This window comes from Ips typographus, linkage group LG4 (genome assembly GCF_016097725.1).
Source record: "Ips typographus isolate SLU linkage group LG4, UJ_Ityp_2.0, whole genome shotgun sequence".
Taxonomy (NCBI): Eukaryota; Metazoa; Arthropoda; class Insecta; order Coleoptera; family Curculionidae; genus Ips; species Ips typographus.
The window spans coordinates 1,684,495-1,707,744 of record NC_138425.1 but is presented as its reverse complement, the minus strand read 5'-3'; the positions used below and the strand labels follow the sequence as shown (position 1 = coordinate 1,707,744).

Genomic DNA, 23,250 nt, shown 5'->3' with positions numbered 1-23,250 from the left:
GTAAATACTCGAACGGCCAATCAAAGTACCGCTCAATTAATAAAACGGACGTGTCGTAGCGCCAATGGAAATAATCCATCGCAGAAAACCATTTAATTGAGTACTCGCATTTGATTGAGTGTTGTATAGCGCACATAATATGCACGTACACCCAGTTATGTAAAGACCACCCATCAATCAGACAGGATATCGATACGTACAAGGTGCTAATTAATTTATTAATAATTACTCGAAAGCGTTATATAGAGAGTTTCGTGATCTGTACAAGTGACGTCATTTTGATTTGTAGGCCTGTAATCTAGGCAACTTCTTATACAATGATTTTATATTGACATAAGGAGTAGAAACTCATCAAACTACAATAGAGTACTATAGTAAGAACAAACTGGAAATAAACGGATCAACATATTATTTCAAATCTGGATGTTAGTGTCCAAATGAAAGCTGATTGACAGCTGTCATATAATAATTGTTTGCAACCTAATCTCTCTCAATATTGGTATCTAGAAGTTCGTTTCTATCGATATTCTTTCAATACTGCAATAGTAATAAACGCTTATCGGGATGAGTTATCGATTTTGTGATACTTTGCAATTTTATCAAATTTCACTGTTCTCCTTACTGCGAGAAAAGGAAAATATACAATTCAGTGGCGTGGATGTCATTAAATACAATCTTAGTATAACTGACTGATTTTTTTTAGTTCGTCAACAATCACGTGACCATTCAACCAATCTCAATCAATCTCAATGTTTGAGAATCATACGTTTTTTTTAAATTTGGACGTTAAACCGTCTTTCTAGATGTTTTTGATTATTTGACAGCGTTGACCTAACTCAAGCATCATGAAAGTAGAAACATTTTCTCGAGCTGGATCATGTCCGATCACATAGTTAATTCAATTTCTTTCTCTAAGTACATTGATTAGAAAAAGATAACAGTTGAAATTGGCGATTACAATTATTAATCAGATGTGCCATGACTGCGCTGTCATGTTGGGGTTGAGCACCGCCTACTTTACTAAAAAGCCTAAAAGGTGCTTGTCAAAAATTCCAACAAAAACGTCAAATTCTACAAATATTCGGTTAGTTCAAATTGAAAGTCACTTTTTGCATTTAAAATAGTTTTTTTAGGTCCACCTTGTATAATTATTTAAGTCAGATTACGGTAGTTTCCCTTGAAACAATATCGGCTTAACATAACAAAACACAGAAACCAAAAACAAAATTGTAAAATCCCTATAATCTGACTTTTATACGTCGTTCTTGACAAGCAGCAACGGAACTCGGCCATCTTGATGATTGCATTCATAATTTTGAATTTGTATTCATTTTTAAATAGTACTAGACAGTTTAAGTGTTATAATATTTCGAAAATTTATGAAAAACAACAGCCGACTAGCTTTAAATATTGCTAATTATTAAAATAAACAAATAAATATGTAGTTATGAATGCAACACTTTATTTGACAAGCGCGTCTATAATCGGTTCAGACACCGCCTACTATACTAGAAGGTGCTTGTCCACCGCCTTCTTAACAAGAAAGCCTAGAATGTCATTTTAATGGCGGCGTTATCGAATTTTTTTTTTGTACACAAACCTATGGAGATGCAGTAGAAAATATGTTTTTTTTTATTTTTTCGTGTAGTTGATTAGAAGTTGTGAGTGAAAAATCAAAGAACTCTTCATTCCTGATACAGATATGTATAGATATGGCTTTTTATATCCAATAAAGTCCAGCCAAAGCAAGTTTGGTTAGAACCCTTTGTCTTGGAAAGTAGGAACAAACTAATGTAAAAACTGCTCAATCAAAGAAAATTTGGAAATCCTTGAATCTAGGTAAGCAAAACTGGTAAATGGGTTTTATATTATTACCAAGACCTTTCTTTTAAAATGTAAATATGCCAATAGAACTTCTAAAAGCTGTCCTGTTTCTTCAGAGTAAACCTTTGTTGCTCTCAAAATGCAGGCGGCCTCAAAATTTAACTCACTTATGTATGTAAGAGGCAATAAGTTTACTGAATGAGAAAGCATATTGTACTTACCACTGAGTATTGTGTTGGAGTAAAATCATTCCAGTTCAAAGCTTTCAACCACTGTTGGGTTTGAGCAGGGTCTTTTGGAAAGGAAAGGACACTTTTGGGCCTTTCTCCAAATTGTTTTTACAATTTGGCAAACAACAAGTGTGACGGCATATTGTAGAGGCAATAGAATTTAAGTTGAAAAAACCAACAACAAATTATAGAACAATGAAGGAACAATAACAATAGTGATAACACAATAAAATGAACACAAACTACACTTTCACTAGAACAATAAACATATAAACAACAATTACTTTGGCAAATAACCTCAAGTTTTGATTTTAAACCGTAAACATTCGTCTAATTCTCAAAAAACTCAATTTCCACAATACAAACAAATGCAAACTGTCAATCCCATATTTCGGCCATATTGGAATTTTTGGAATGCACCTTCTTGGCTTTCTTGTAGAGAAGGCGGTGGCTTGTCAAAAATTCCAATATGGCGGGAATAGTGGTGACAGTTTGTATTGTGGAAATTGAGTTTTTTAAGGATTAGATGAATTTTTACGGTTTAAAATCAAAACTTGAGGTTATTTGCGTAAGTTATTTTTGTTTGCTGCCGTTCATAAGTTTTTCAAGCCACATTGTAACAGCAATTCAGGAAAAAGCCCAACCCAACAAGTTTTATACTTTACAAAGAAGCGGATAACTCATTAGTGGGATGATTTTACTCCAACACTATACTCAATGGTAAGTACAAGCGCTTTCTAGTACAGTAAACTTATTAGGTACTTGTTACATGCACAGGTATGTGAGTTACATTTTAAAGCATCCTTCAATGTGAGAGCAAGAAAAATAATTTTGAATGAATGTTCTTGGTAATAACATAAGAACCATTTACCTTACTGAACATATTTTTGATTATTACGGTATCATAAAGCTGCCATTTGACCAGATAGGAACATTTTTTATAGGACCTCAGTGAGATTACATGACATGAGAGTAAAACACCATCAATACACTAGTTTTGCACTAAACGTCAGCTGATTGATTGTGTGTACAAACTAGCCAGCGTATCTTTAAGATGAAACGTTAAAGTCCCGTCCTGACGGGTGTAACCCCCATTCATAATCCGTTGTAATTACGCGAAAAGAAAAATGGCTCGGGACTTTTATTTTCGTTCAGACGTCGAGTCGAACGAAGCATAAAAGGCCGAACCATATTCAAATATGACAAACACCCACCGAGCGGGGCTTCGTAAAACGGGAACGATTCACAAGCCATTAAACATTTGACAAATGATTTCGGTCCCATACAGAAGAAGTTCACTTTATTTTGCCTACACACAAATATTAAATCGACATCGTCGATTTCTTCGCTCCTTTTTGTTCCCCGCATCGTTCCGGGGACAATTTGGCCATATCCGGTGCGCGAGTCATTTGTTATTTTTCCGGGACGCCGACGCCGCCCCGGGGACCAAAAACGATATTTTCGGCAGACAATATAAATATGACGCGGACTTTTGCATATAGCCGAGAGGGGGTGTGAGTGATGGCGTCATTTTCCCTAAACCCCACCAGTTTACTTCTTCTCTCTTTTTCTTGGCTCTTAATTGTTGTAACTAGGGATGGGTGCACTGTCACATGTCAGTTGTCAAATGAGAAGTTTTTTGAATGTCATTTGTTGACAGTGAGCCCTGTCAGGCGTCAATTATCGATAATAATCAGTTATTATTTTCCACAAGTTTGATTCCAAAACCAGTATGACTTTAAAGATTGGTATCTTCTGCAACTTGTTCTGACATTATAAATCTTATTTCTGTTGAAAAATCTAAAATATCATAAGGAAAACAAGGAAATGTCGTGACTAATTTCCGTTTGGTTATTTACCGGGATTAAGTAAAATTTTCGGAAATTTTCCGGAAAAAATTGAAAAATGGTTTTTAACATTTTTGTGCTATTAATTTGAAGGTATTTAGGCAGTTGAGGTTAATTTTGAAAATAACAAAATAGTCGTGCCCGCACAACGTCACGTGATAGCTTCGTTCATTAGCTCTCTTTTGTTATACCAATGACATGAAAAGCACCAGGAAATTGAGTACAGTTAGAGAGAAAAGCGGTGTCAAAGTAATCTACCAGAAAGACAGTCAGGGACAAAATCGCCTGTAAAACCCACTTGGAGTGAGAAAATTACAGTTTTAAGCACATTTTTGGAATCCTCACTAAATTTCCTATCTAATAACATGAAAATCACCAGGAAATTGAGTACAGTCAGGGAGAAAAGTGGTGTCAAAATTTAAACTGCCAGAAAGACAGTTTGAAAAGACACTCAGGGACAAAATCAACTGTAAAACCCACTTGGAGTGAGAAAATTACTGTTTTAAGCACATTTTTGGAATCCTCACTAAATTTCCTATCTAATGACGTTATAAAACATTCTAAAATTTGGTACAGTCAGGGAGAAAAGTGGTGTCAAAATTTGAACTGCCAGAAAGACAGTTTGAAAAGACAGTCAGGGACAAAATCGTCTATAAAACCCACTTGGAGTGACTAAATGACAGTTTTAAGCACATTTTTCGAATCCTCACCAAATTTCCTATCCAATGACATAAAAAACACTAAAAAATTTAGTACAGTCAGGGAGAAAAATAGTGTCAAAGTTTAAACTGCCAGAAAGACAGTTTGTAAGGACAGTCAGAGACAAAATCGCTTGTAAAACCCACTTGGAGTGAGAAAATTACTGTTTTAAGCACATTTTTGGAATCCTCACTAAATTCCCTATCAAATGACATAAAAAACACTAAAAAATTTAGTACAGTCAGGGAGAAAAATAGTGTCAACGTTTAAACTGCCAGAAAGACAGTTTGAAAAGACAGTCAGGGACAAAATCGTCTATAAAACCCACTCGGAGTGACTAAATGACAGTTTTAAGCACATTTTTGGAATCCTCACTAAATTTCCTATCCATTGACATAAAAAAACACTAAAAAATTTAGTACAGTCAGGGAGAAAAATAGTGTCAAAGTTTAAACTGCCAGAAAGACAGTTTGTAAGGACAGTCAGAGACAAAATCGCTTGTAAAACCCACTTGGAGTGAGAAAATTACTGTTTTAAGCACATTTTTGGAATCCTCACTAAATTCCCTATCAAATGACATAAAAAAACACTAAAAAATTTAGTACAGTCAGGGAGTTTCAAATAAGCGAGTTATGGACAATTTTCTGGAAAAGTGCACCAAAATTTCTGCTTTCGAGGAGGGTGGTCAAAGTAGGCTGCTAGAGCAAAAACAATTGAACTCGATACAAACATTTTACATCAAGTAGGCCTAGAATTTGACGTAGATTCCGAAAATGGAATAAAAAAATTATAAGTTTGGTTTGTCGCTCAAATTTGGGACACCCTGTATACTGATAGATTATCTAGGAATAAAGTATATGCAAATATCTACAAGATTCATATTTGGTATTTTTTTTATAAAATGAAAATTAAACAAGTTACAAGGATGTTAGAAATTCATTGAATCACCCCGTAAACTACTCCATTCTATTCTCAATAACTCGGTTTTTTTGACAATTATAGCAATTTGTAGCCCTTATACCAATATACCAATTTGTAGCCCTTGAAATTCTCTTTTGACCACTCTGTATAGGGTTTTTATCTAAAACGTCGAATAAGTGAGTTATTTACTGTTAAAACTGAGTTGTTTTATGTTTGATTTTGACAGTCCGTAACTCTGTTATTTTGACAGTTACAGGGTGGTTCAATATACCAATTTGTAGCCCTTGAAATTGTCTTTTGATCACCCTGTATACCATTTATAATAGAAATGTCAGGCTACCGAAAGATTAAAGCTTTTATACCGGGTTGTCCAGAAGGGATAAATTTATAAATAATATTTTTTTCAAAATTCATATTATTTTGAAAAGTGTTGAGGACATTTTTCAGAAAGTTTCGGAAAAAATTGGAAACGCTGAAAATTCAAAAATAATTCTCTTTTAATTATAATAATTGTACAACAATCCAATATCAATTCAAATAAAGTTTAATGTACTTTTAATCATTTACCCCCATTTGCACCGTCGTTTTCTAAGCCGAGCTTAATTTAAGTGTAGGTCAGACTGTGACAGTACAGGTGAAAAACGTCACACTCTAAACCACAATTAACTTAAGCTATCCTTAAAGTACGACGGTGCAAATGGCGGTTAAATTATCTCATGATAAGTTCGACATTAACAATGACAAGTTTGACAGTAAAATTTTCCGACTCTGGTTATTTATTTATTGTTTGGACAGGGACAAGTCTTTAGCGTCATCTGTCACATGGGCTGCGGACTTAACGACGAAATTTTGCACGCACCGGGTGCATATTCTTGGTAATTCTCGGTGCAAACGAATGCACCCCCATGGTTTCCCATCTCTAGTTGTATTTAACCATAATTTTGACGGTACTTATTCTTGACAAAAATAACAAAAAAAATGCCTTTGCCGGATCTGCTTTAATTTATGTTGGCTACCTGACAATCGTAAAACTGTCAGTTGTTTTGAAATTTTTATTAGCCATCACCGTACATATTTACGACGGGATTAAGAGATTAAAGTGTGGTTTAGGTAATTTTGACCACTCACTTTGCGGTAACGGGGATTAACTCCTTCTGACTGAATTTCGGCCGCAATACACAATTAAATGGAATTTTTTTGCGAAAAAATAAAAAATAGAGACGTGGAGCCACAAAAAAAAATCAGAACCTGAAACCAATTAAACGGCAATTCGGACCGTCCGAGTTTTTATTTGACTAACGTGTATAACCGGTAGGGGGCGACGATTAAAAATTCAAATATTAATCTGGAGCCAGGCACACGTATGAACTGTTTACATTCCATTAAAATATACGCGGAAACCATTTAACCGCACGTTTCCAATTATCATCACAAACAAATGAACGGACGAAACCGGAGCTTAAAATAATCGAGAGTCGGGGCCCCCCCTTTTCGATCTTAATCGGTTAATCATTTTATTAGGCTCGTAATGTTATCCCCGGTTCGTGATGCGTTCCCGACAAGAAAACGATAATGGACGGATCGCAGAGCGTCGCTACGGAAAAGGGGGAATCGATCGGGTTAATTGAGTGTGTCGTTGAATTATCTCAATTTTCGAATGGAGGAGAGAGAGTCGGTGGAAACGAGGGGTTCATAAATTATCCAGTTGACCCAGCCCAGCTTTGATGCAGTCTGGCAAAATTCCAGCAGTTTCAAGACGTTAACAGTAAAAATGGTTTGTGGTTGAAATTTGTTTAGTTACTGGACAATAGATGTCACTGTCTGAAATTACACTGACGTTATAATGTCAGTAAACAACGTCATCTAAAACCAAGGACGGTAAACAGTAAAGGATTGCTCAATTGTTTCCCGGCGGCGAATGGATCCTGACGTCACAGTAAAGTCTCGGGCGCACAATACGCTAAATATGATTGACTGCAATTTGACCCTAAATTACTTCCTTACTTGGCAAGATACGTCAAAATGTCATAGAAAACAAAAGATAGATCAGATTTCAAAGTTTCCAAAAATATCCCCACATGACTTGATTGATAGCACCGTTTGGCCGCTAGAGGGCGTCAAATTTCCTTTACCATAATATCACATATTGTATTGTAAATATTTTTTTGGCAGATTTCATGTAAATCTTGATCCGGCCGAGTTCCTGGCAAAGAAATGGTTAAAATGTTAAATTTTAGGTCTAACTCTGTTAGTTTTGGAGATATCAAAAAACCGGCATTTAATCAAATTTATGTATTCAGTAACTTGTATCTTTCTAATATTACCTGAACCTTATTAGAAATTTGTTTTTTCAACACTCTGCATATGGATTTTGACAACACCATTATAACCATAACTTCAAACACCTTTCGTTCAGAGTCTTTTAGAGCAATTGATAATGGGACTTTTTATTAGCAGCTCATTAATACCTCTACCAGAGTCCTTTTTATAGTATTAGGTAAATCACCTTGTCAGCTTCTGCTAAATACATCTTTACTCTATATCCATGTTTCTTCGAGAACCACTGGCTTGAATAAACTTGGTTTTTGTAGTGTTCTTGTAAAAACTCTTCTTGGGAGTAAGTAAATATATGAACTGTTTCATTGTGACAGTGTTTTCTATTAGAAAAGGCATCTTTTTCTGTTCCACAAACTCTAGTTCCTTCAGAATGTTTCACTGGGCCCCTTGATAGTTGTAAAGTGTATTAAGGTGGCATTTTCAAAACTGACTACCGAAACACACAAACATTATCTAGTCTCACACGTAGTATCGCAGTTAAATCAAAATACTCGTTAAAATATTGTAAAATTTATATCAAAAATAAAAAATGTCTCTTTGTTTACTTTTTGTCAACAATGGCGGCCGATTTTCCGAGCCTTGTCGTCCTGATTCATTGCCGACGTGACCAGATGACGTCAAAAATTCTATCGCGCTCGGAACGCATGTAATAGACAAGAAAGGCAAATGATGACGTAACCGCCACGGGAAAATAAATGGACCATACATCCATTGGCCACAAGTCATAGTCACGTGAGCATTCAACCAATGAAATTGACATTTACAGTTTCTGAGTTGGATACCAGTGAGGGATTGCCTCTGCAAACCAATCTTATATTGACGGTTTTGGCAACTTTAAACGTCAAATTTTTCATGTTGCAAGGCTATCAATGTTTTTGACGGTAATTGCAAGATGGCTGCCAACTACTATCTATAACCCTTTGGCAACATCAGATAAACCTTTTCTTTCCTCAAAGCTTCTGGGTTTAAAACTGTAGAAAAGTTTTCTTGTAAGTATAACGGTTGCATGACAAATGTAAAAAAAAAACCGGCAACATTGTAAATGTATGGACGTAAAAGCAGTTTCATGTTTAAGCATCATCCCCACAGGACCGAAACGACGACGGCCGTTCGAATTAATACATTAATAACACGAACATTACGACCAGATATATAAAAGGAGAAACTCTGTAACCAGTGACAACTGCAATAATAGCCAACTAGAGAGAGCAAAAGCGATAAATTAGAAATTCAATTCGGCGTAACCCCGCGTTCCCGTTCCAGTTTCGGGTGCGGAGGCAGAGAGCGGCAGATGTGCGAACTAAAATGTAAACACTACCGTTTATATTACGCTCCAACATGGCGTCGTACATTCGCCAATGAGGATCATCCGCGGCTCCCGCAGGCAAAAGGTGTACACACACACAGAAGGGAGAGAAGAGACGCTCCCTTTTTCGTTGCCATCCCTTAATAGCTGGCGTAAGTTGATCGCTTAGGGATGTGCGCGCGCAACCCTATTATCGACCGAACGCTACCCCTGGGATTTGTCGGGATAATAGAGCATGATTGGGCGAATTATTTGAACAATTGTCTCCCTAAACATCCCCTCATTTTACGACGTCGAGATTTGCTTTATTGTATTTCGGCACCCTGATGAAACGTTCCAATTTAAATTTCGCATTAATAGTACGCATTTACCAATGTTGCCACGTTTTCGTTATTTTGTTTTAGTGCCAAAATTTTTACACCCATTGGCTGACACTTTGGTTGACTGACAATGTGGACTTACCATGATAATCCATAGCCACCTTTTGCTCTAGTTAAAATTATACAAAATAGATTGCACATATAAAGATCTGGAATTGGTCCTAAGCAACTTTGAAGACGTCATGTGACCTGTCAACTATCCAATTAACCTAACCTAACCATTTTGTCAAAATATATTTATAAAAAAGATTATTACTGCATTTTTGAACTTAGAATAGTTATTCCATTTAGATTATATAGACTATGGTTAGTACAACACACTGTTGTATGTGTGGTTGCATAAGTACAGGAAACAGAAGGTTGTCTAATGTCATGCAATGGCACTTTTCACATCACTGATGAAGCTTTTTATTTTTGACAAACTTTACGTTGATTTTCTATGAAATACAAGTTTTCTAGAGCCACAATCATCCGATCCAAATAATTTTACTTTACATTTTTCAGGTTAATTAACACTGATAAAGTTTCTCAAAATTGATTTAACAACACTGTCTTTAATACTGTCTGGTTTATTTTAAAAATTATTATGTTATCTGACAGTTTAGTATTGTCTTCTCTTTTTTATCAATAGCTAGAAAAGGACGTGTAGCTTTCTGCGAAACAAAGAGGGCCACAAAATTGCTGTTTTTATTGCTTTCTTTCAAATTATCAGGCTGTTAGGAAATCTGGTTTGACATTTGAAGCTTATCTACACTTGAGATAATCATCAGCACTGTTTGTGATTGGTCAAAAAAAAAGCAGCATTTTTGACCAATCTCAAACTAGATTGTCATTTTTAAACACAGTTTTGAATGGTATGGAATTTTTTTGTTTCCTAGAATTAATAGTGCTGTTTGCTATTTTTGTAGGCTGGGTGGGTACTCGCCCACTGTCAAATAGTTGCATGTTCATTCACACTTTGTTTTGCATATCAATTATTCGGTACAGACTAGACTATAGACGAACAATACCGCGAGAGGACGTTCACATCGCGTCCGCCATTAATAAACCCGCCATATATAATAATTAGCCAATCATTAATTTACATACCGGCCACCATTAACGGCTGCTATTTCAAAACGTCCACATGCATATACAAATTCTGAGACGACTCTCGTATTTTGTTGTTAGTTTGAATGTTTTTGTTTTTAATTTGTCCGCCATATTTCCACTCCTACACCGGCCTGAATAAAACCACGTCTAATTGGCCGTGGTTTTCTAGTTTCTCGGAATGTCGTGTCGCTACGGGAATGGTTAAGTAGCCGGAGAAGAATCGCAACTGTTCGATTCCCATGGTCGACACGATGATTGTCTTTCCGTTTAATCGCATGGACGGTGAAACACATTTCTGTAATTTGCGCCGACAACAACCCCCCATTTACATGTTTTTTTTTACCGTTATTTATTTAAAAAAATAACCTAACATTTTCCTGAAAAATTAAATAACACAAGAAAAATGTCGCGACAGTTTGGCGCCGTGTCATTATCGCCCCCAATCGCTTATTATTATAATAATATGTAGCGCCTTTTGTCACCCCCCGTTTTTTCGTCTTCTTTAACCGACCAACTGTGTATTATTTTCAAATCTTTTGAAAGAATAACACCATCTGGTGGTTACTTGTACATACAGGAAGAGAATCCTGAAAGTGGGGAATGTTGTGGCAGAGAATAGTTCCTCAAATTGTCGGTTATTTTAGATCAAGGACGGTAAACAGTAAAGGATTGCTTAATCCCATAAGCGCAATGTTGCCCGTATCGGCTCGGTGCCGGTGACGATTTTTACGTCACCATCAAGTCGGAGATCGATTTTTAACCGATTGCAGTCGATCATATTTAGCGTATTGTGCGCCCGAGACTTTACTGTCAATATTTTGGCATAAAATTCAAAATGGCGGCCTGGGACGCCATTTTGTCTGTCATTTCTTTAAACTACGTGTAATTTTCTTTAAAATGAGGTGCAAGTCAATATTTTGGCAGAAAATTCAAAATGGCGGCCTGGAATGTCATTTTGTCTGTCATTTATTGAAACTACGTGAAATTTCCTTTAAAATGAGGTGCAAGTCAATAATTTGGCAGAAAATTTAAAATGGCGGCCTGGGACGCCATTTTTTCTGTCATTTCTTGAAACTACGTGAAATTTTCTTTAAAATGAGGTGCAAGTCAATATTTTGACAGGAAATTCAAAATGGCAGCCTGAAACGCCATTTTGTCTGTCTTTTGAATTTGTCAATAGTCAAGACAAAGTCAATTGAAAGATGGATAGCCTAGCTTGTAATAAACGACGTGCGTAAATTTCAATATGGCGGAGCACTTGATGACGTAACCGCCACGGGAAAAAAAAATGAACCATATCTATTTCTCTGATTACTAGTTGGAGATTCTCTCTGCGAACAGACCTATAACTTTATTCGGGTTCATGACTCTGAACCATTCAGGAACTGATTTGGCCCATCTGCATGATTGCAATAAGGGTTTCTGTATACTGATTTACAGCACTATATAAAAATTATCGTGCAAATGGTCCAAACCCATAGTCAAAACAGTTCAGAATCAAAAACCCGAACAACACTTATTAAAACATTGGTTTTGAAGGCTTTTTTGTTTGGTTTTTGTTGGACCAATAAACTCTTATGAGTTGGTATGACTTTTGTGAACATATTTTTGATTACTTTTTTATATTTTGTTATTCAAATATTTAAAATAAAGAGAAACTTTAGAAGAAAAACAGTAAAATCCTGCGTACAAGGCCCAAAGAAAAACCATCAGATATCTGGATTGGTTTTTTTTAACCAAATAAGAGTAGCAGTAGTAAAAGTAGTGATATTTTCAGTTTCATTCAGTAGATCATTGTTCTTCCTTCCTTCCTTCGTGAACTAACAGGGGGGAGGTTGGCTTCTGCTCCCTTTATGGGGCAATTTTCCAATTATTGTTCTTAGTTCAAACACTCTTTTCTTGACAGACGACAGAAAGATATTATTGTTTTCCCCACAATCTTGTATGTTTTGTGGTCAAACCCTACTAAGTCTTGTCAGTGAAAAGCTTACCAATATTTTGTAGAAAGACACTGTGGACGGACAGACTGAACAGAGATACCGTTTGTTGGTAGGTAGCGGTGATATTTAATTTTCCACTCGAGTTAAACCGTATTAAACTAATTTGTATAAGCATCTCGTATATGATGGTATTATAAATGGGAGCCGTGGTCAAACCGCACTTCTTGTGGTATTATTATCTGCGCCATCGGTCGAAGAGGGATATGGTGTATACCTACCTACGGTTTTTTCTCCCTCCACGTCTGCCCGTTAACCATTATTCTCGGCCTCTTAATTAATATTATTGATAACGTAAAGTGATCAAAATTAAAAATTTAATAACACGTTCGACCGCCGGTTTAGACTAATAAATTGCCTCAAATCGCTCGGAGGCCCGGGGCGTGTTTTTCAATCGCAAAAGCTACGGGTTAATACTACCTTTGGTTCTCTTCTCTTCGGTTTGCCTTTCGCATTCCGTTCCTCTGTTAAATTAATTTATAATGTCGTTGCCGGGGACTAAATAACAGTAATACGCGACGGTTTATTGCTAAAAATCACCGAGATCGATGCAGATGTGAGCAAACAGGACAAATTTACGTCTCGAGGTGGTGGACTAGCGAGATTCTTATCCGTCCTTTTATCCGAAATGGAGCGTCTTGGTGTATGATAATCACCGTTTCGAGGCCGATTCGAATTTTATGAGCCGTTCATTTGCCATGGTAATTTTTTTTTTCCGAAGCAGCTCGCTAATTTACTTCTCGCTTTATGGACTCGAAACGTGTTGTTGCTCCTCGTTTCCTTCACGTTATGTTTACATAATACCAAATCCTTCTGCTTTCAGACACAAAGTGCCAATTCTGTCATTAACGTGTTCACCGATGATCACCCAAGATTTACACCCAACGATAAATGTAAATTATTACAACATACAACCAAAACAGTTGAATCTTCAATGAAACTGTTTTGTATGTCAGATAATGTGCCAACAGTCAGAAATCACGTGACTGCTTGTATGTGTACTATTTAAAAACACGTGACAACTGTCCACTAATCGGTTACTTAACAAAACATTATAATCTATATTTTTTACTAATGGAGACCTAAAATAAAATGTAAAAAGAGTAGGTTTCATAGATATTAGGGCAACTTGGTAAACAACCAAAATACTTGTGTATACAGTGTGGTCCAAATTGGTGATGTATTGGGATCTCAAAAACGGTAAGAGCTACAAAGTCGGTTAAATGGGGAAAGTTTTAGAGAATTTTATGTGAAACTTATTTCCGGTTTCCAAATTAAATTATCTTTCTCTTTCTTCTTTCTCTCTTATTATTCTCTTCTCTACGTAAAAAAGTGCCTTATGTCTTAGTTTCAAAACTCTCTTTGGCTTTGTTAAAGAGAGTTTAAAATGCAGCCTCTAACGTTTTCCCAATTTTCCGGAAAACGGAGAAAGATAATTCAATTTGGAAACCGGAAATAAGTTTCACATAAAATTCTCTAAAACTTTCCCCATTTAACCAACTCTGTAGCTCTTACCGTTTTCCCAATACATGCATCACCAATTTGGACCACACTGTGTTAATCACAATTTGACAATGCAACGCACGTGACCTAAATACAGCAAGCGATTTTAGAGTCACGTGACGCACTGGATGTTGATTAAATTGTAACTCTTCGAGCATGTCATTAATTAATATTAAAATGACATTTGATAGAGCAGGATACAGATACATTGGTTTTGCACTAAACCTGCCAATCGAAAACGTTATGTCATGTCGAGACGTCAAACGGCAAATCAGGATATTATATAGCAAATTTAAATTGAATTCTCTGAACTAATTAGATCGTTAATTTCCCAAATTGTAAATTCCTATTTGTTATGTATAGCAGAGTTGATACAGATTTATGGCACATCCAGTTTATTGTGTTATTTCGATGGTTATCTGTCAGATGTCATTTATACAAGGATGACTTTTAGGTTATAGTTGATTGATAAAAATTTGGTTGATCATGTTGTGTAGGCGCCGATTGTGTTTTTCACTTCTAATTATTGTTGATTCATGAAAATTGAATTGATATATTCAAGAGAATGGACCCAGTGCGATAAAGACAATCATAGAAAGGTGGAGCTAGTACAAGCAAAACGCGAAAAAGTGTAAGTAGGCTGTGAATTGTCTGTCCGACCTAACCTCTATTATTATACCTACTGCACTCTGTATTTTTGTGCTTTTTTCTCGTTTTTAATGCGTTTTTTTTAAAAAAACCTTTGTTACTTTTACCGATTAGTCGTATAACCTGCCCGAAATCTGTCATCGATCTCACATCGCCTACTGCGATTTCAAAAACTTGATGCATCGTGTGACGTATTCGGACTGTTACCACGTGATGGCTATATGCCCATGACAGTGACTATCACGTGCTTCATCTCATCGCTTTAAAAATCCGCGCAGCCTCAATCTTTATGTCGTGTAACTTGATAAAAACTGGGATCAGCCTGTTTTGGCCCTGTCCTGTCTCACCCTCTCTATGATTGGCAGCACGTTTGTCTAGGCTTTTAAATTGACAAGGGCTAGTCCATTCTTTTAAATGTCAATAATGTCTTTTCAGTTTACAAAAGTGAGTTTAAAAAAGTTAGGTTAGGTTAGGATTTGGAATTCCCTTTTATATACTTGATTGACTCTATAAAACCACCACAATTTTCACTCATAAGTTTGGTGTATCATACACACACAAATTATGCAATCAAAACTAATCTGCTATATTAAGTGGAACTAACCTGAGTTTCGGTAAGCGAGAGCGACTGCGCCAACTGTTTCCTTTCAGCCCCCACGACATAGTGATTCTTCTCGAAGGCGTGTTCCAGTTTCAGGAGTTGCGAGGGACTGAACGCCGTTCGTATCCTTTTCGGTTTCCTGAACGGTTGCAGCAGAAAACCGGGGATATCCGGCCCTGGAATCAAAATTACAGTCTCTTAACATGCGCAACGGATTGAAAACAAGTCGAAACGTACTAAAGTTCAATTTGCAGTTAATACAATAATAATAAGGTACGGAGTCTCGGGGGGAATGGGCTGCCAGGTCCGTTTTTCGCCATAATGAACGCTTATCGAAGCTGGCCAAGGTGGAGAGCACAGCTAACTTCACATCGCTCGGATCGTAACGATCTTCGCGGCTAATGATGCGCAAGCACGCAACGCGCTAATTGACTCGTGAAATCGCGACACACAACTCTATTGTGAGTGTATATGGGGCTTTATACGTGGGTCTGCTTACTTTATTGGTCGTGCCGTATGTGTTCGCTTAAGGCGCTTATACGCTGGCAAATTTGTCAAGTTCGCGCCGTTCAATTGTTTAGCACGTGTTTTACGAATATTTTATGTAGGTACGCACGCGGCTAATTTGACTGGGTGTCAACTGTCAAATGACCTCACTACTACAATAGGTTGAACGAGGATAAATAGAAAGATGTGAAAAGGGACACTTTTTTCAATTCCCAGGTGTCCAATGCGTAATTTATGGTTTCGATGAACACATCACCGGTATTTCGGCCTTTTTGATTGTTTTTTTTTTTTGGCCTGAAATGATTATGCTAATAATGCCGAAACAGTGCATTTTTTGACCCTACTCAAGGTTTTCGGCAGCCACATTCCTTTTTCCTACCTGGAATGATGGTTAACTAAGTTTAGCTAATTTGTGATTTTTACTATACTCACGTGTAGTGTGTTAAATACATAACCGACATACGTGTCAAATAAGCAATCAACTGATGAGTGGCTGGGATAAAACGATGAATACAGATGCCCATCTAAATATGAAAGAGTCGGATCGTGCAGATAAGCTGCGCAGCTAAACGACCAATTAACCTGAAATTAACCGATACGGAGAAAACAAATTTGAAAATCGTCCCACACGTTCAGCCAGACAATGCAGAGACCAAGTCAATAATAATCGGCACAATAAAAATCAAACGGTGACGGCTGCTCGTTAGATCGTATCGTTTTTAATCTATTCTTTAGCGAGGCCCTAACTGGCTTATGATTGACTCTCTCGAATTAATTTAATAATAGGTCCTAACAATGCCCTTAATCTAGTTTTCACGCCCCTTTAAAAAAAGGGCCCCCGGCTCGACAGACCGTAAATGTGACATTCAGAATGCGGATTGGATCCGTTTTTTATTATGTATACTTTTTCCTTTTCAGCGTTTGATTTTCAAAGGGGAACAACGTTATTGTCATTGTACTGGGGCAACAATGCAGCCACGTTGCCACCTCGCAATATTTTTCTTGCCTCAGCAATTAACATTAACGAACTCCCATTATATTAAAAGAGCCTGTATTAGGATCAAAAAAATAATCTAACGAGCGGTAGCCGGTGGCATTTAGTTCTTATTGTCGATGTTTTATGGTGGTGGAGGCTGAGTGTGGGCAGCCCACTCGATTCTTAATTTGTTTTCTTAATGTCCGAGTCGGGGATCGCCTAAGCGGGCTTTAGCAGAGAAAGCATATTAAAAATGCTGATTCCGAATAAATATTTACGAGAGAGACGGTTCGAGGATGATTTATCCGTTCTTAAGCTAAAGCCCCGTTGATTCCCAACAATGTAAGTAAATAAATAGGCGAACTAGTGACTACTTATTGAAACAGATGGGGGGGAATTTCATTGCGACTGGGTAAGTTACCGAACGGCATTCTTTATATGCAAAACGTCTTTTATACACAAAGTGGTACAAATTGGAGACCAATTATGTTGGTAAAGAATAAAAAAAGTCTTGTTTACCTTCAGTGTGATGAGTTTCTCTGAAATAATTCCACACAACTGGCTTAATTGTTGTTGTTACTGGGTTTTTTTTTGGCACTACTAGCTAGGGGTATTTTGCCAGACGCTCACATAGTCGGGCTAGGGCCCCTGAGCCCCAAATAGCTACAAAAATGGCTAAAATATCTGTCACACTGTAAACAAGGCAAATACTGGCTTAATCTGTCACTTTGGATTGGAGTGTCAAAAAGTTTGACGTTTGACATTGCCCCGCTCGATCATTTGACTCTATCTTTGTTTTACAAGCTGCAGGAATGAAATGAATATAATTTGTCTAGTTCGGTCAGTTTTCTGAATGTGGTTGTGGTGTGATTTTTTTCTGCGTGAAACTACAGACTACAGGGTGTTTTGTTTTCAAAATGTGGTAAAAGCACTGTAATAATAAATATTACCTATAGACTTCTTCAATGTCCATGATAAATTCAACACTAACCTGACCTAAGTAAATAATTCCACACAACTGGCTTAATTGTTGTTGTTACTGGTTTTTTTTTTTGACACTACCAGCTAGGGGTATTTTGCCAGCAGCTCAGATAGTCGGGCTATAGCCCCTGAGCCCCAGGTAGCTACAAAAATGACTAAAATACTGGCAATACTGGCTTAATCTGTCACACTGTAAACAAGGCAAATACTGGCTTAATCTGTCACTTTGGATGAGAGTGTCAAAAAGTTTGACGTTTGACATTGCCCCTCTCGATCATTTGACTCTATCTTTGTTTTACAAGCTGCAGGAATGAAACGAATATAGTTTGACTAGTTCGGTCAGTTTTCTGAATGTGGTTGTGGTGTGATTTTTTTTCTCCGTGAAACTACAGGGTGTTTTGTTGGTAAAAGCACTGTAATAATAAATATTATCTATAGACTTCTTCAATGTCCAGGATAAACTTCAACACTAACCTGACCTAAGTAAATTTATAAATGCATAACATTTTTAGCATTCTGGTACTACATTTTTACAGGTAACTGTATAAACTTTTTTAAATTATTGCTAACATTCAGGAACTTGACTTTGAGTCACACACAGAGACACATACAACATTATTTAGCATAATTTCCCTCTAATTCGAATCGAATCGGTGGCGATAAGGATAACGCGTTAATTAACATGGCGGCTCACTTTGGACCGTTTTTAGTCTTAATTACTATCGTTGGAAATATGTAAATTTTATTGCGAACGAAACGGCGATAGAGTTATCGTAAAGTCAGTTAATTGAGGATGTTTGTATGCCCATATCCTATACACCCCGAAATTTGGTGGCCGACCAGGGAAATTTAACCGCACCGGTGTCCATAAATCTCTCTCGGTCCGTTAATCGAGCTTCTGTAGGAAAAACAACTTAATTAACACCTAAATGTATAATATACAGGGTGTTGAAATTGAAACTCTCTAATTCCTAATGCAAAGTCTGTAGCTATACAGAATGGGGAGAAACAATTTTTTTTTACCGTTTTGAACAGCTTTCGGTGAATTATTACAGACGTGTGTTTTGCGATTTTCATTTAAAACTATAATAACTGAAAAATTGAGCATTAAAAAAAAATATGACGTCACATGCAGTTTTTCACTATTTGGCAACGTTGTTGAGAGTTGTTCGTGAGTTCCAATGATTTGGCAACGTTGATTTAATTACGCTTCAAGAAAGAAGATCATGTCACCCTAACCCTATTTTACTATTTATGGTTTTGGCTTTGAATTTGTTTATTTTTTGTTGCGGCAAACATCAAATGCTAATAGTTTAGCTAAAAAATGCTTTGTATGGTGTTTCTGTGTTCTACCTGTGCCGAGAAATCAGCAAATTCGAAAAACGTGTTACATGGTGCACTTTGGCAAGATGTAAACTTGCAACAACTGCCTTGTACTGTTGTGATTGTGAAGATCATTTTAAGGTCAGTATTATATCAAAAGTAGAAAGTACATTTAAACGGAAAGATTGAAAGAAAAAGTTTACAAAATAAAAACAATAATATTCAATAGAGAGATATGGATGTGCAAATGATGCCTTGTCCCTAATAGTGGCTTCCTTATGTTGACATCTGCGAATGCGTTTTTCAATTATTTTAATAAGCCGAGCCACTAATAGGGATAGGGAACAATTCATAGTAAACTTAAGAAGGTTTCAGAGGCCTCTGGAAATACAAAATGGCTGCTAGAGGCTTCTGGCACGTTAAAAACAATTCATAGTAAGCTTAAGAAGGTTTCAGAGGCCTCTGGAAATACAAAATGGCTGCTAGAGGCTTCTGGCACGTTAAAAACAATTCATAGTAAGCTTAAGAAGGTTTCAGAGGCCTCTGGCAATTCAAAATGGCTGCCAGAGGCCACTGGAACGTTAAAAACAATGTCTGTTTCATGTATTGCCTCTTTTGCACTCACAAACTGATTAAAAGCGACGTTGCCAAAAGTAAACTGTTAATAAAGTTTGATTATAGTTGCAATGTCTTTGCAACTTCCAGCTTGTTGCTTTTTTTGACCAATCACCAACTATAAACAGGAATGTGATGTCAACATTTAGAAATATTAGACACATGACAGTTGAAATTGTTAAATATGTTCAATGAACTGAATGATAGCGTAAATGGAAAGTCTGAAATTTAATGTATGCAAGCAAACGATCAACGTCAAACTATAATATATCAACAAAAAATATAATATTGATATTGCCAGGTAGCTGGAATCCTTGACATTGCTGTTAAAAGTCCATTGTGCTGTCAAACAGACCTGACAGTGTTCTCTTTCTGTTGAATTATTTCTCAAACAGTAAAGAAGCGTGTGACTGAAACAATTTGCATTTGGTATAATAAGTAGTAGTGAGTAAGTAAGTTTCTACACTACGGCAACAATGCAATATAATTTCTAGCTGTTACGTAACTATTATTATACAATCGCACGGGTGCCAACCGAAATTAGTACTTTTTTAACATTTTTTTCCATGGGTACCGGACCGTTTCCTAAATGCCACAGTTAACGTTCTAATGGCAGTATAAACGGACCTGTTTAATTAAATAATAATTATAGGAGAATTGTGACGTTTTTTTTTGGGGGGGGGGGCAAGGGGGAGGTTTAATTGCTACATAATTACATCTGCACTGTGTCGGATCCAAGTTTACAATACTTTTCGTGAAAAAAAATGGGCGCAGGTGTATTAAACTGTCATTAAAGCACTGGAGTATGGCTAATGTCAGTTTCAAACATTTTCTTTTACCGGCAAAATTTAGACACTTGTTCAGGTTATTTTTTTGGTTTGGTTGTAATGTTTCGTGTTTAGTGGAGCTGGTAATAAGAGAAGCATTCGTGTTAATATGTGCGTTCGATACAAAAGGCAACAAGTCGTCTGTTCTGCATGGATTCGCAATTAGGATGGGGCGAATCACTTTAGAGCGCATTTAATTGAAAGCAAATTATGGGAAGGCCCGCGGGCATAATTAGCCCGTTCGTAGGCAACATTTTGCATGTTTTATCTTCGTGAAGTTAGCGCAGTTAATGGCGCTGTTAGGAAACTGAAGAGCCAATTATGGCGTTTTTAGTGCGGCGACCGATTACGTTGCTATTAAGGTATTAATTTCAGAAAAACTCAAAACTTAATAACGGCCAGAAAACTCCTAAACGTAATTACGGCCGACTCCGCTAATGTGTAAATAATTACGGCCGTTCGGAGGTTTATTATGTATACGTGCGATGCCTATCTCCAGCAACGAACCCATGATTTTGGGTCCTTAGCGTATTTTATATCCAACAGAAATTATCATAATTTTAAATTGCCACTCTTTTGTATATTTTCGGTGCTGCCTTCTCGGCCTTAATAGAATATAATATTAAGACCGTTCATTTTAATAAACCCATTTAAAATCCTAATAGCGGAAAATTGAATCTCCATACAAGGATCGTGTCCGATTACATTTTTGTATTGGATTGGAAAGTGACAGTTGACAGGCGAGCTCAAGCAACGCCATCTACAAGCAATATAACGCAGAAAATGTATTATGCATGAAAGCAATAATTATTATCATTTTAGTTCGAGCCAAATTGTTATTCACCTCGTCACCTTCCTTGGAAGGTATTTAATAGGAACCATAAACCAAACTTATTGCCCAGAAGAAGTTGATATTTTATTCAAGACCGAGAGCGTTAAACGGCCATGCGTTACCGAGTTGGAAATAATAGGCGTCCACGGAGTAATTTCATATACCACAATGACCATTTTTTTCTTAACATAAATTGCCCGCGACGGTTATTTTCGCTTTTTACGATCGAAAATTCACGGACGTGACGTCTCTACCCGTGATATTCTAAGTACTTGTTGTTAATTCGATGAATAATTTGACGGGCATACAAGCTGTCACGTTTAGATGGATGGGACATGCCAACATTCAGTCTGTCAACTGTCGGTTCCATGTCTGTCATTTAGTTTCCAGTCAATGTTGCCAGGTCTACCGTTTTTGTAGTTCTTCTTCCGATCTTCTACCCCTTTTGGTGGCGTTATTGCCATTACGTTGATTGTGAAACTTTTCATATACTTTTTTAGTTCCTTGAATAGGAAATTTAACAAGGATTCTAAAAATGCGCTTAAAACAGTCATTTTTTTACTCCAAATTAATCTCTAAAAACACGTGATGTTTGTCACTATTGTCAGAATTGTCAAAATTTTACTAGAATTTGCTAGAATTACATTTTAACACAGTTTTTGAAACAAGACGATTTTCTGAGATTTAACAGTGATATTTTGACAATTGTCACTTCATACTCTAGCTAAATAGTCTTCTGAAATCACGTGACAACTGTCAAGAACGTCAAAACTGTCAAACCATGCTCTAAAGTTGCAAAAATCAGGGTTTAGGAACGTTTTCTTGCAGTATTTGATATAAAACGTGTTTCTGAGGTTTACGACAGTTATTTTGCCAATTGTCACGTGACCGTCTAACAAAATAGTGTTCTACAATCACGTGACAACTGTCACTAACGTCAAAACTGTCAAACCATGCTCTAAAGTTGCAAAAATCAGGGTTTATGAACGTTTTCTTGCAGTATTTCATATAAAACGTGTTTCTGAGATTTGTGACACTTACTTTGGCAATTGTCACTGCGTAGTCTAGCTAAATAGTCTTCTGAAATCACTTAACAATTGTCAATAACGTCAAAACTGTCAAACCACGCTCAAAAGTTGCAAAAATCAGGGTTTAAAAACGTTTTCTTGCATTATTTGATATAAAACGTGTTTCTGAGATTTATGACAGTTATTTTGCCAATTGTCACGTGACCGTCTAACAAAATAGTATTCTACAATCACGTGACAACTGTCACTAACGTCAAAACTGTCAAACCATGCTCTAAAGTTGCAAAAATCAGGATTTTCTTGCTGTACTTGATATAAAGAGAAATTATCTTTTAAAACCACGTGATATCTGTCACTAATGTCAAAACTTAAATAACAATTATTAATGAAAAATCTGTATTTTTGAAGTGCGGTTTTTATAGCAAAAATTAATGATTATTTTTGTTTTTTGACTGATTATTCTACCGCCATTAAATATTTTGATTTGGCAACACTGTTTCCAATTTCTAACCTAAGATTTTTCGTTTGTTGATGTTATTCCATTTATTCAGCGTTTTTTATTATTTACACTATCAACTTTTATTTACAATAAAACTAGTTTCTGCCAACTGTCAACATCAATTGCTAATAATGAGCAGTAATGCCAACTTTACGCACTTGTCCGTTATCTCCATCTCTGATATTTGACTGTCATCAAAAAATCTTTTATTATTTGCTTATTCTATATCACAATCATGCATTTTGTGTAAAGTGCTCTATTTACGTTTTATATCAAT

General features: G+C 36.5%; 1 protein-coding gene across 1 annotated transcript in view; it reads right to left on the bottom strand.

Moving 5' to 3' along the window:
- The window catches only part of LOC145728828 (homeobox protein EMX1-like), a 30,616-nt gene that overhangs the window by 3,371 nt on the left and 3,995 nt on the right, over nt 1–23,250 (bottom strand). Inside the window, exon 2 of the mRNA XM_081979368.1 lies at nt 15,389–15,561. Within this exon, the coding sequence (XP_081835494.1) occupies nt 15,389–15,561 (173 nt within the window). The remainder of the gene's footprint in view (nt 1–15,388; nt 15,562–23,250) is intronic.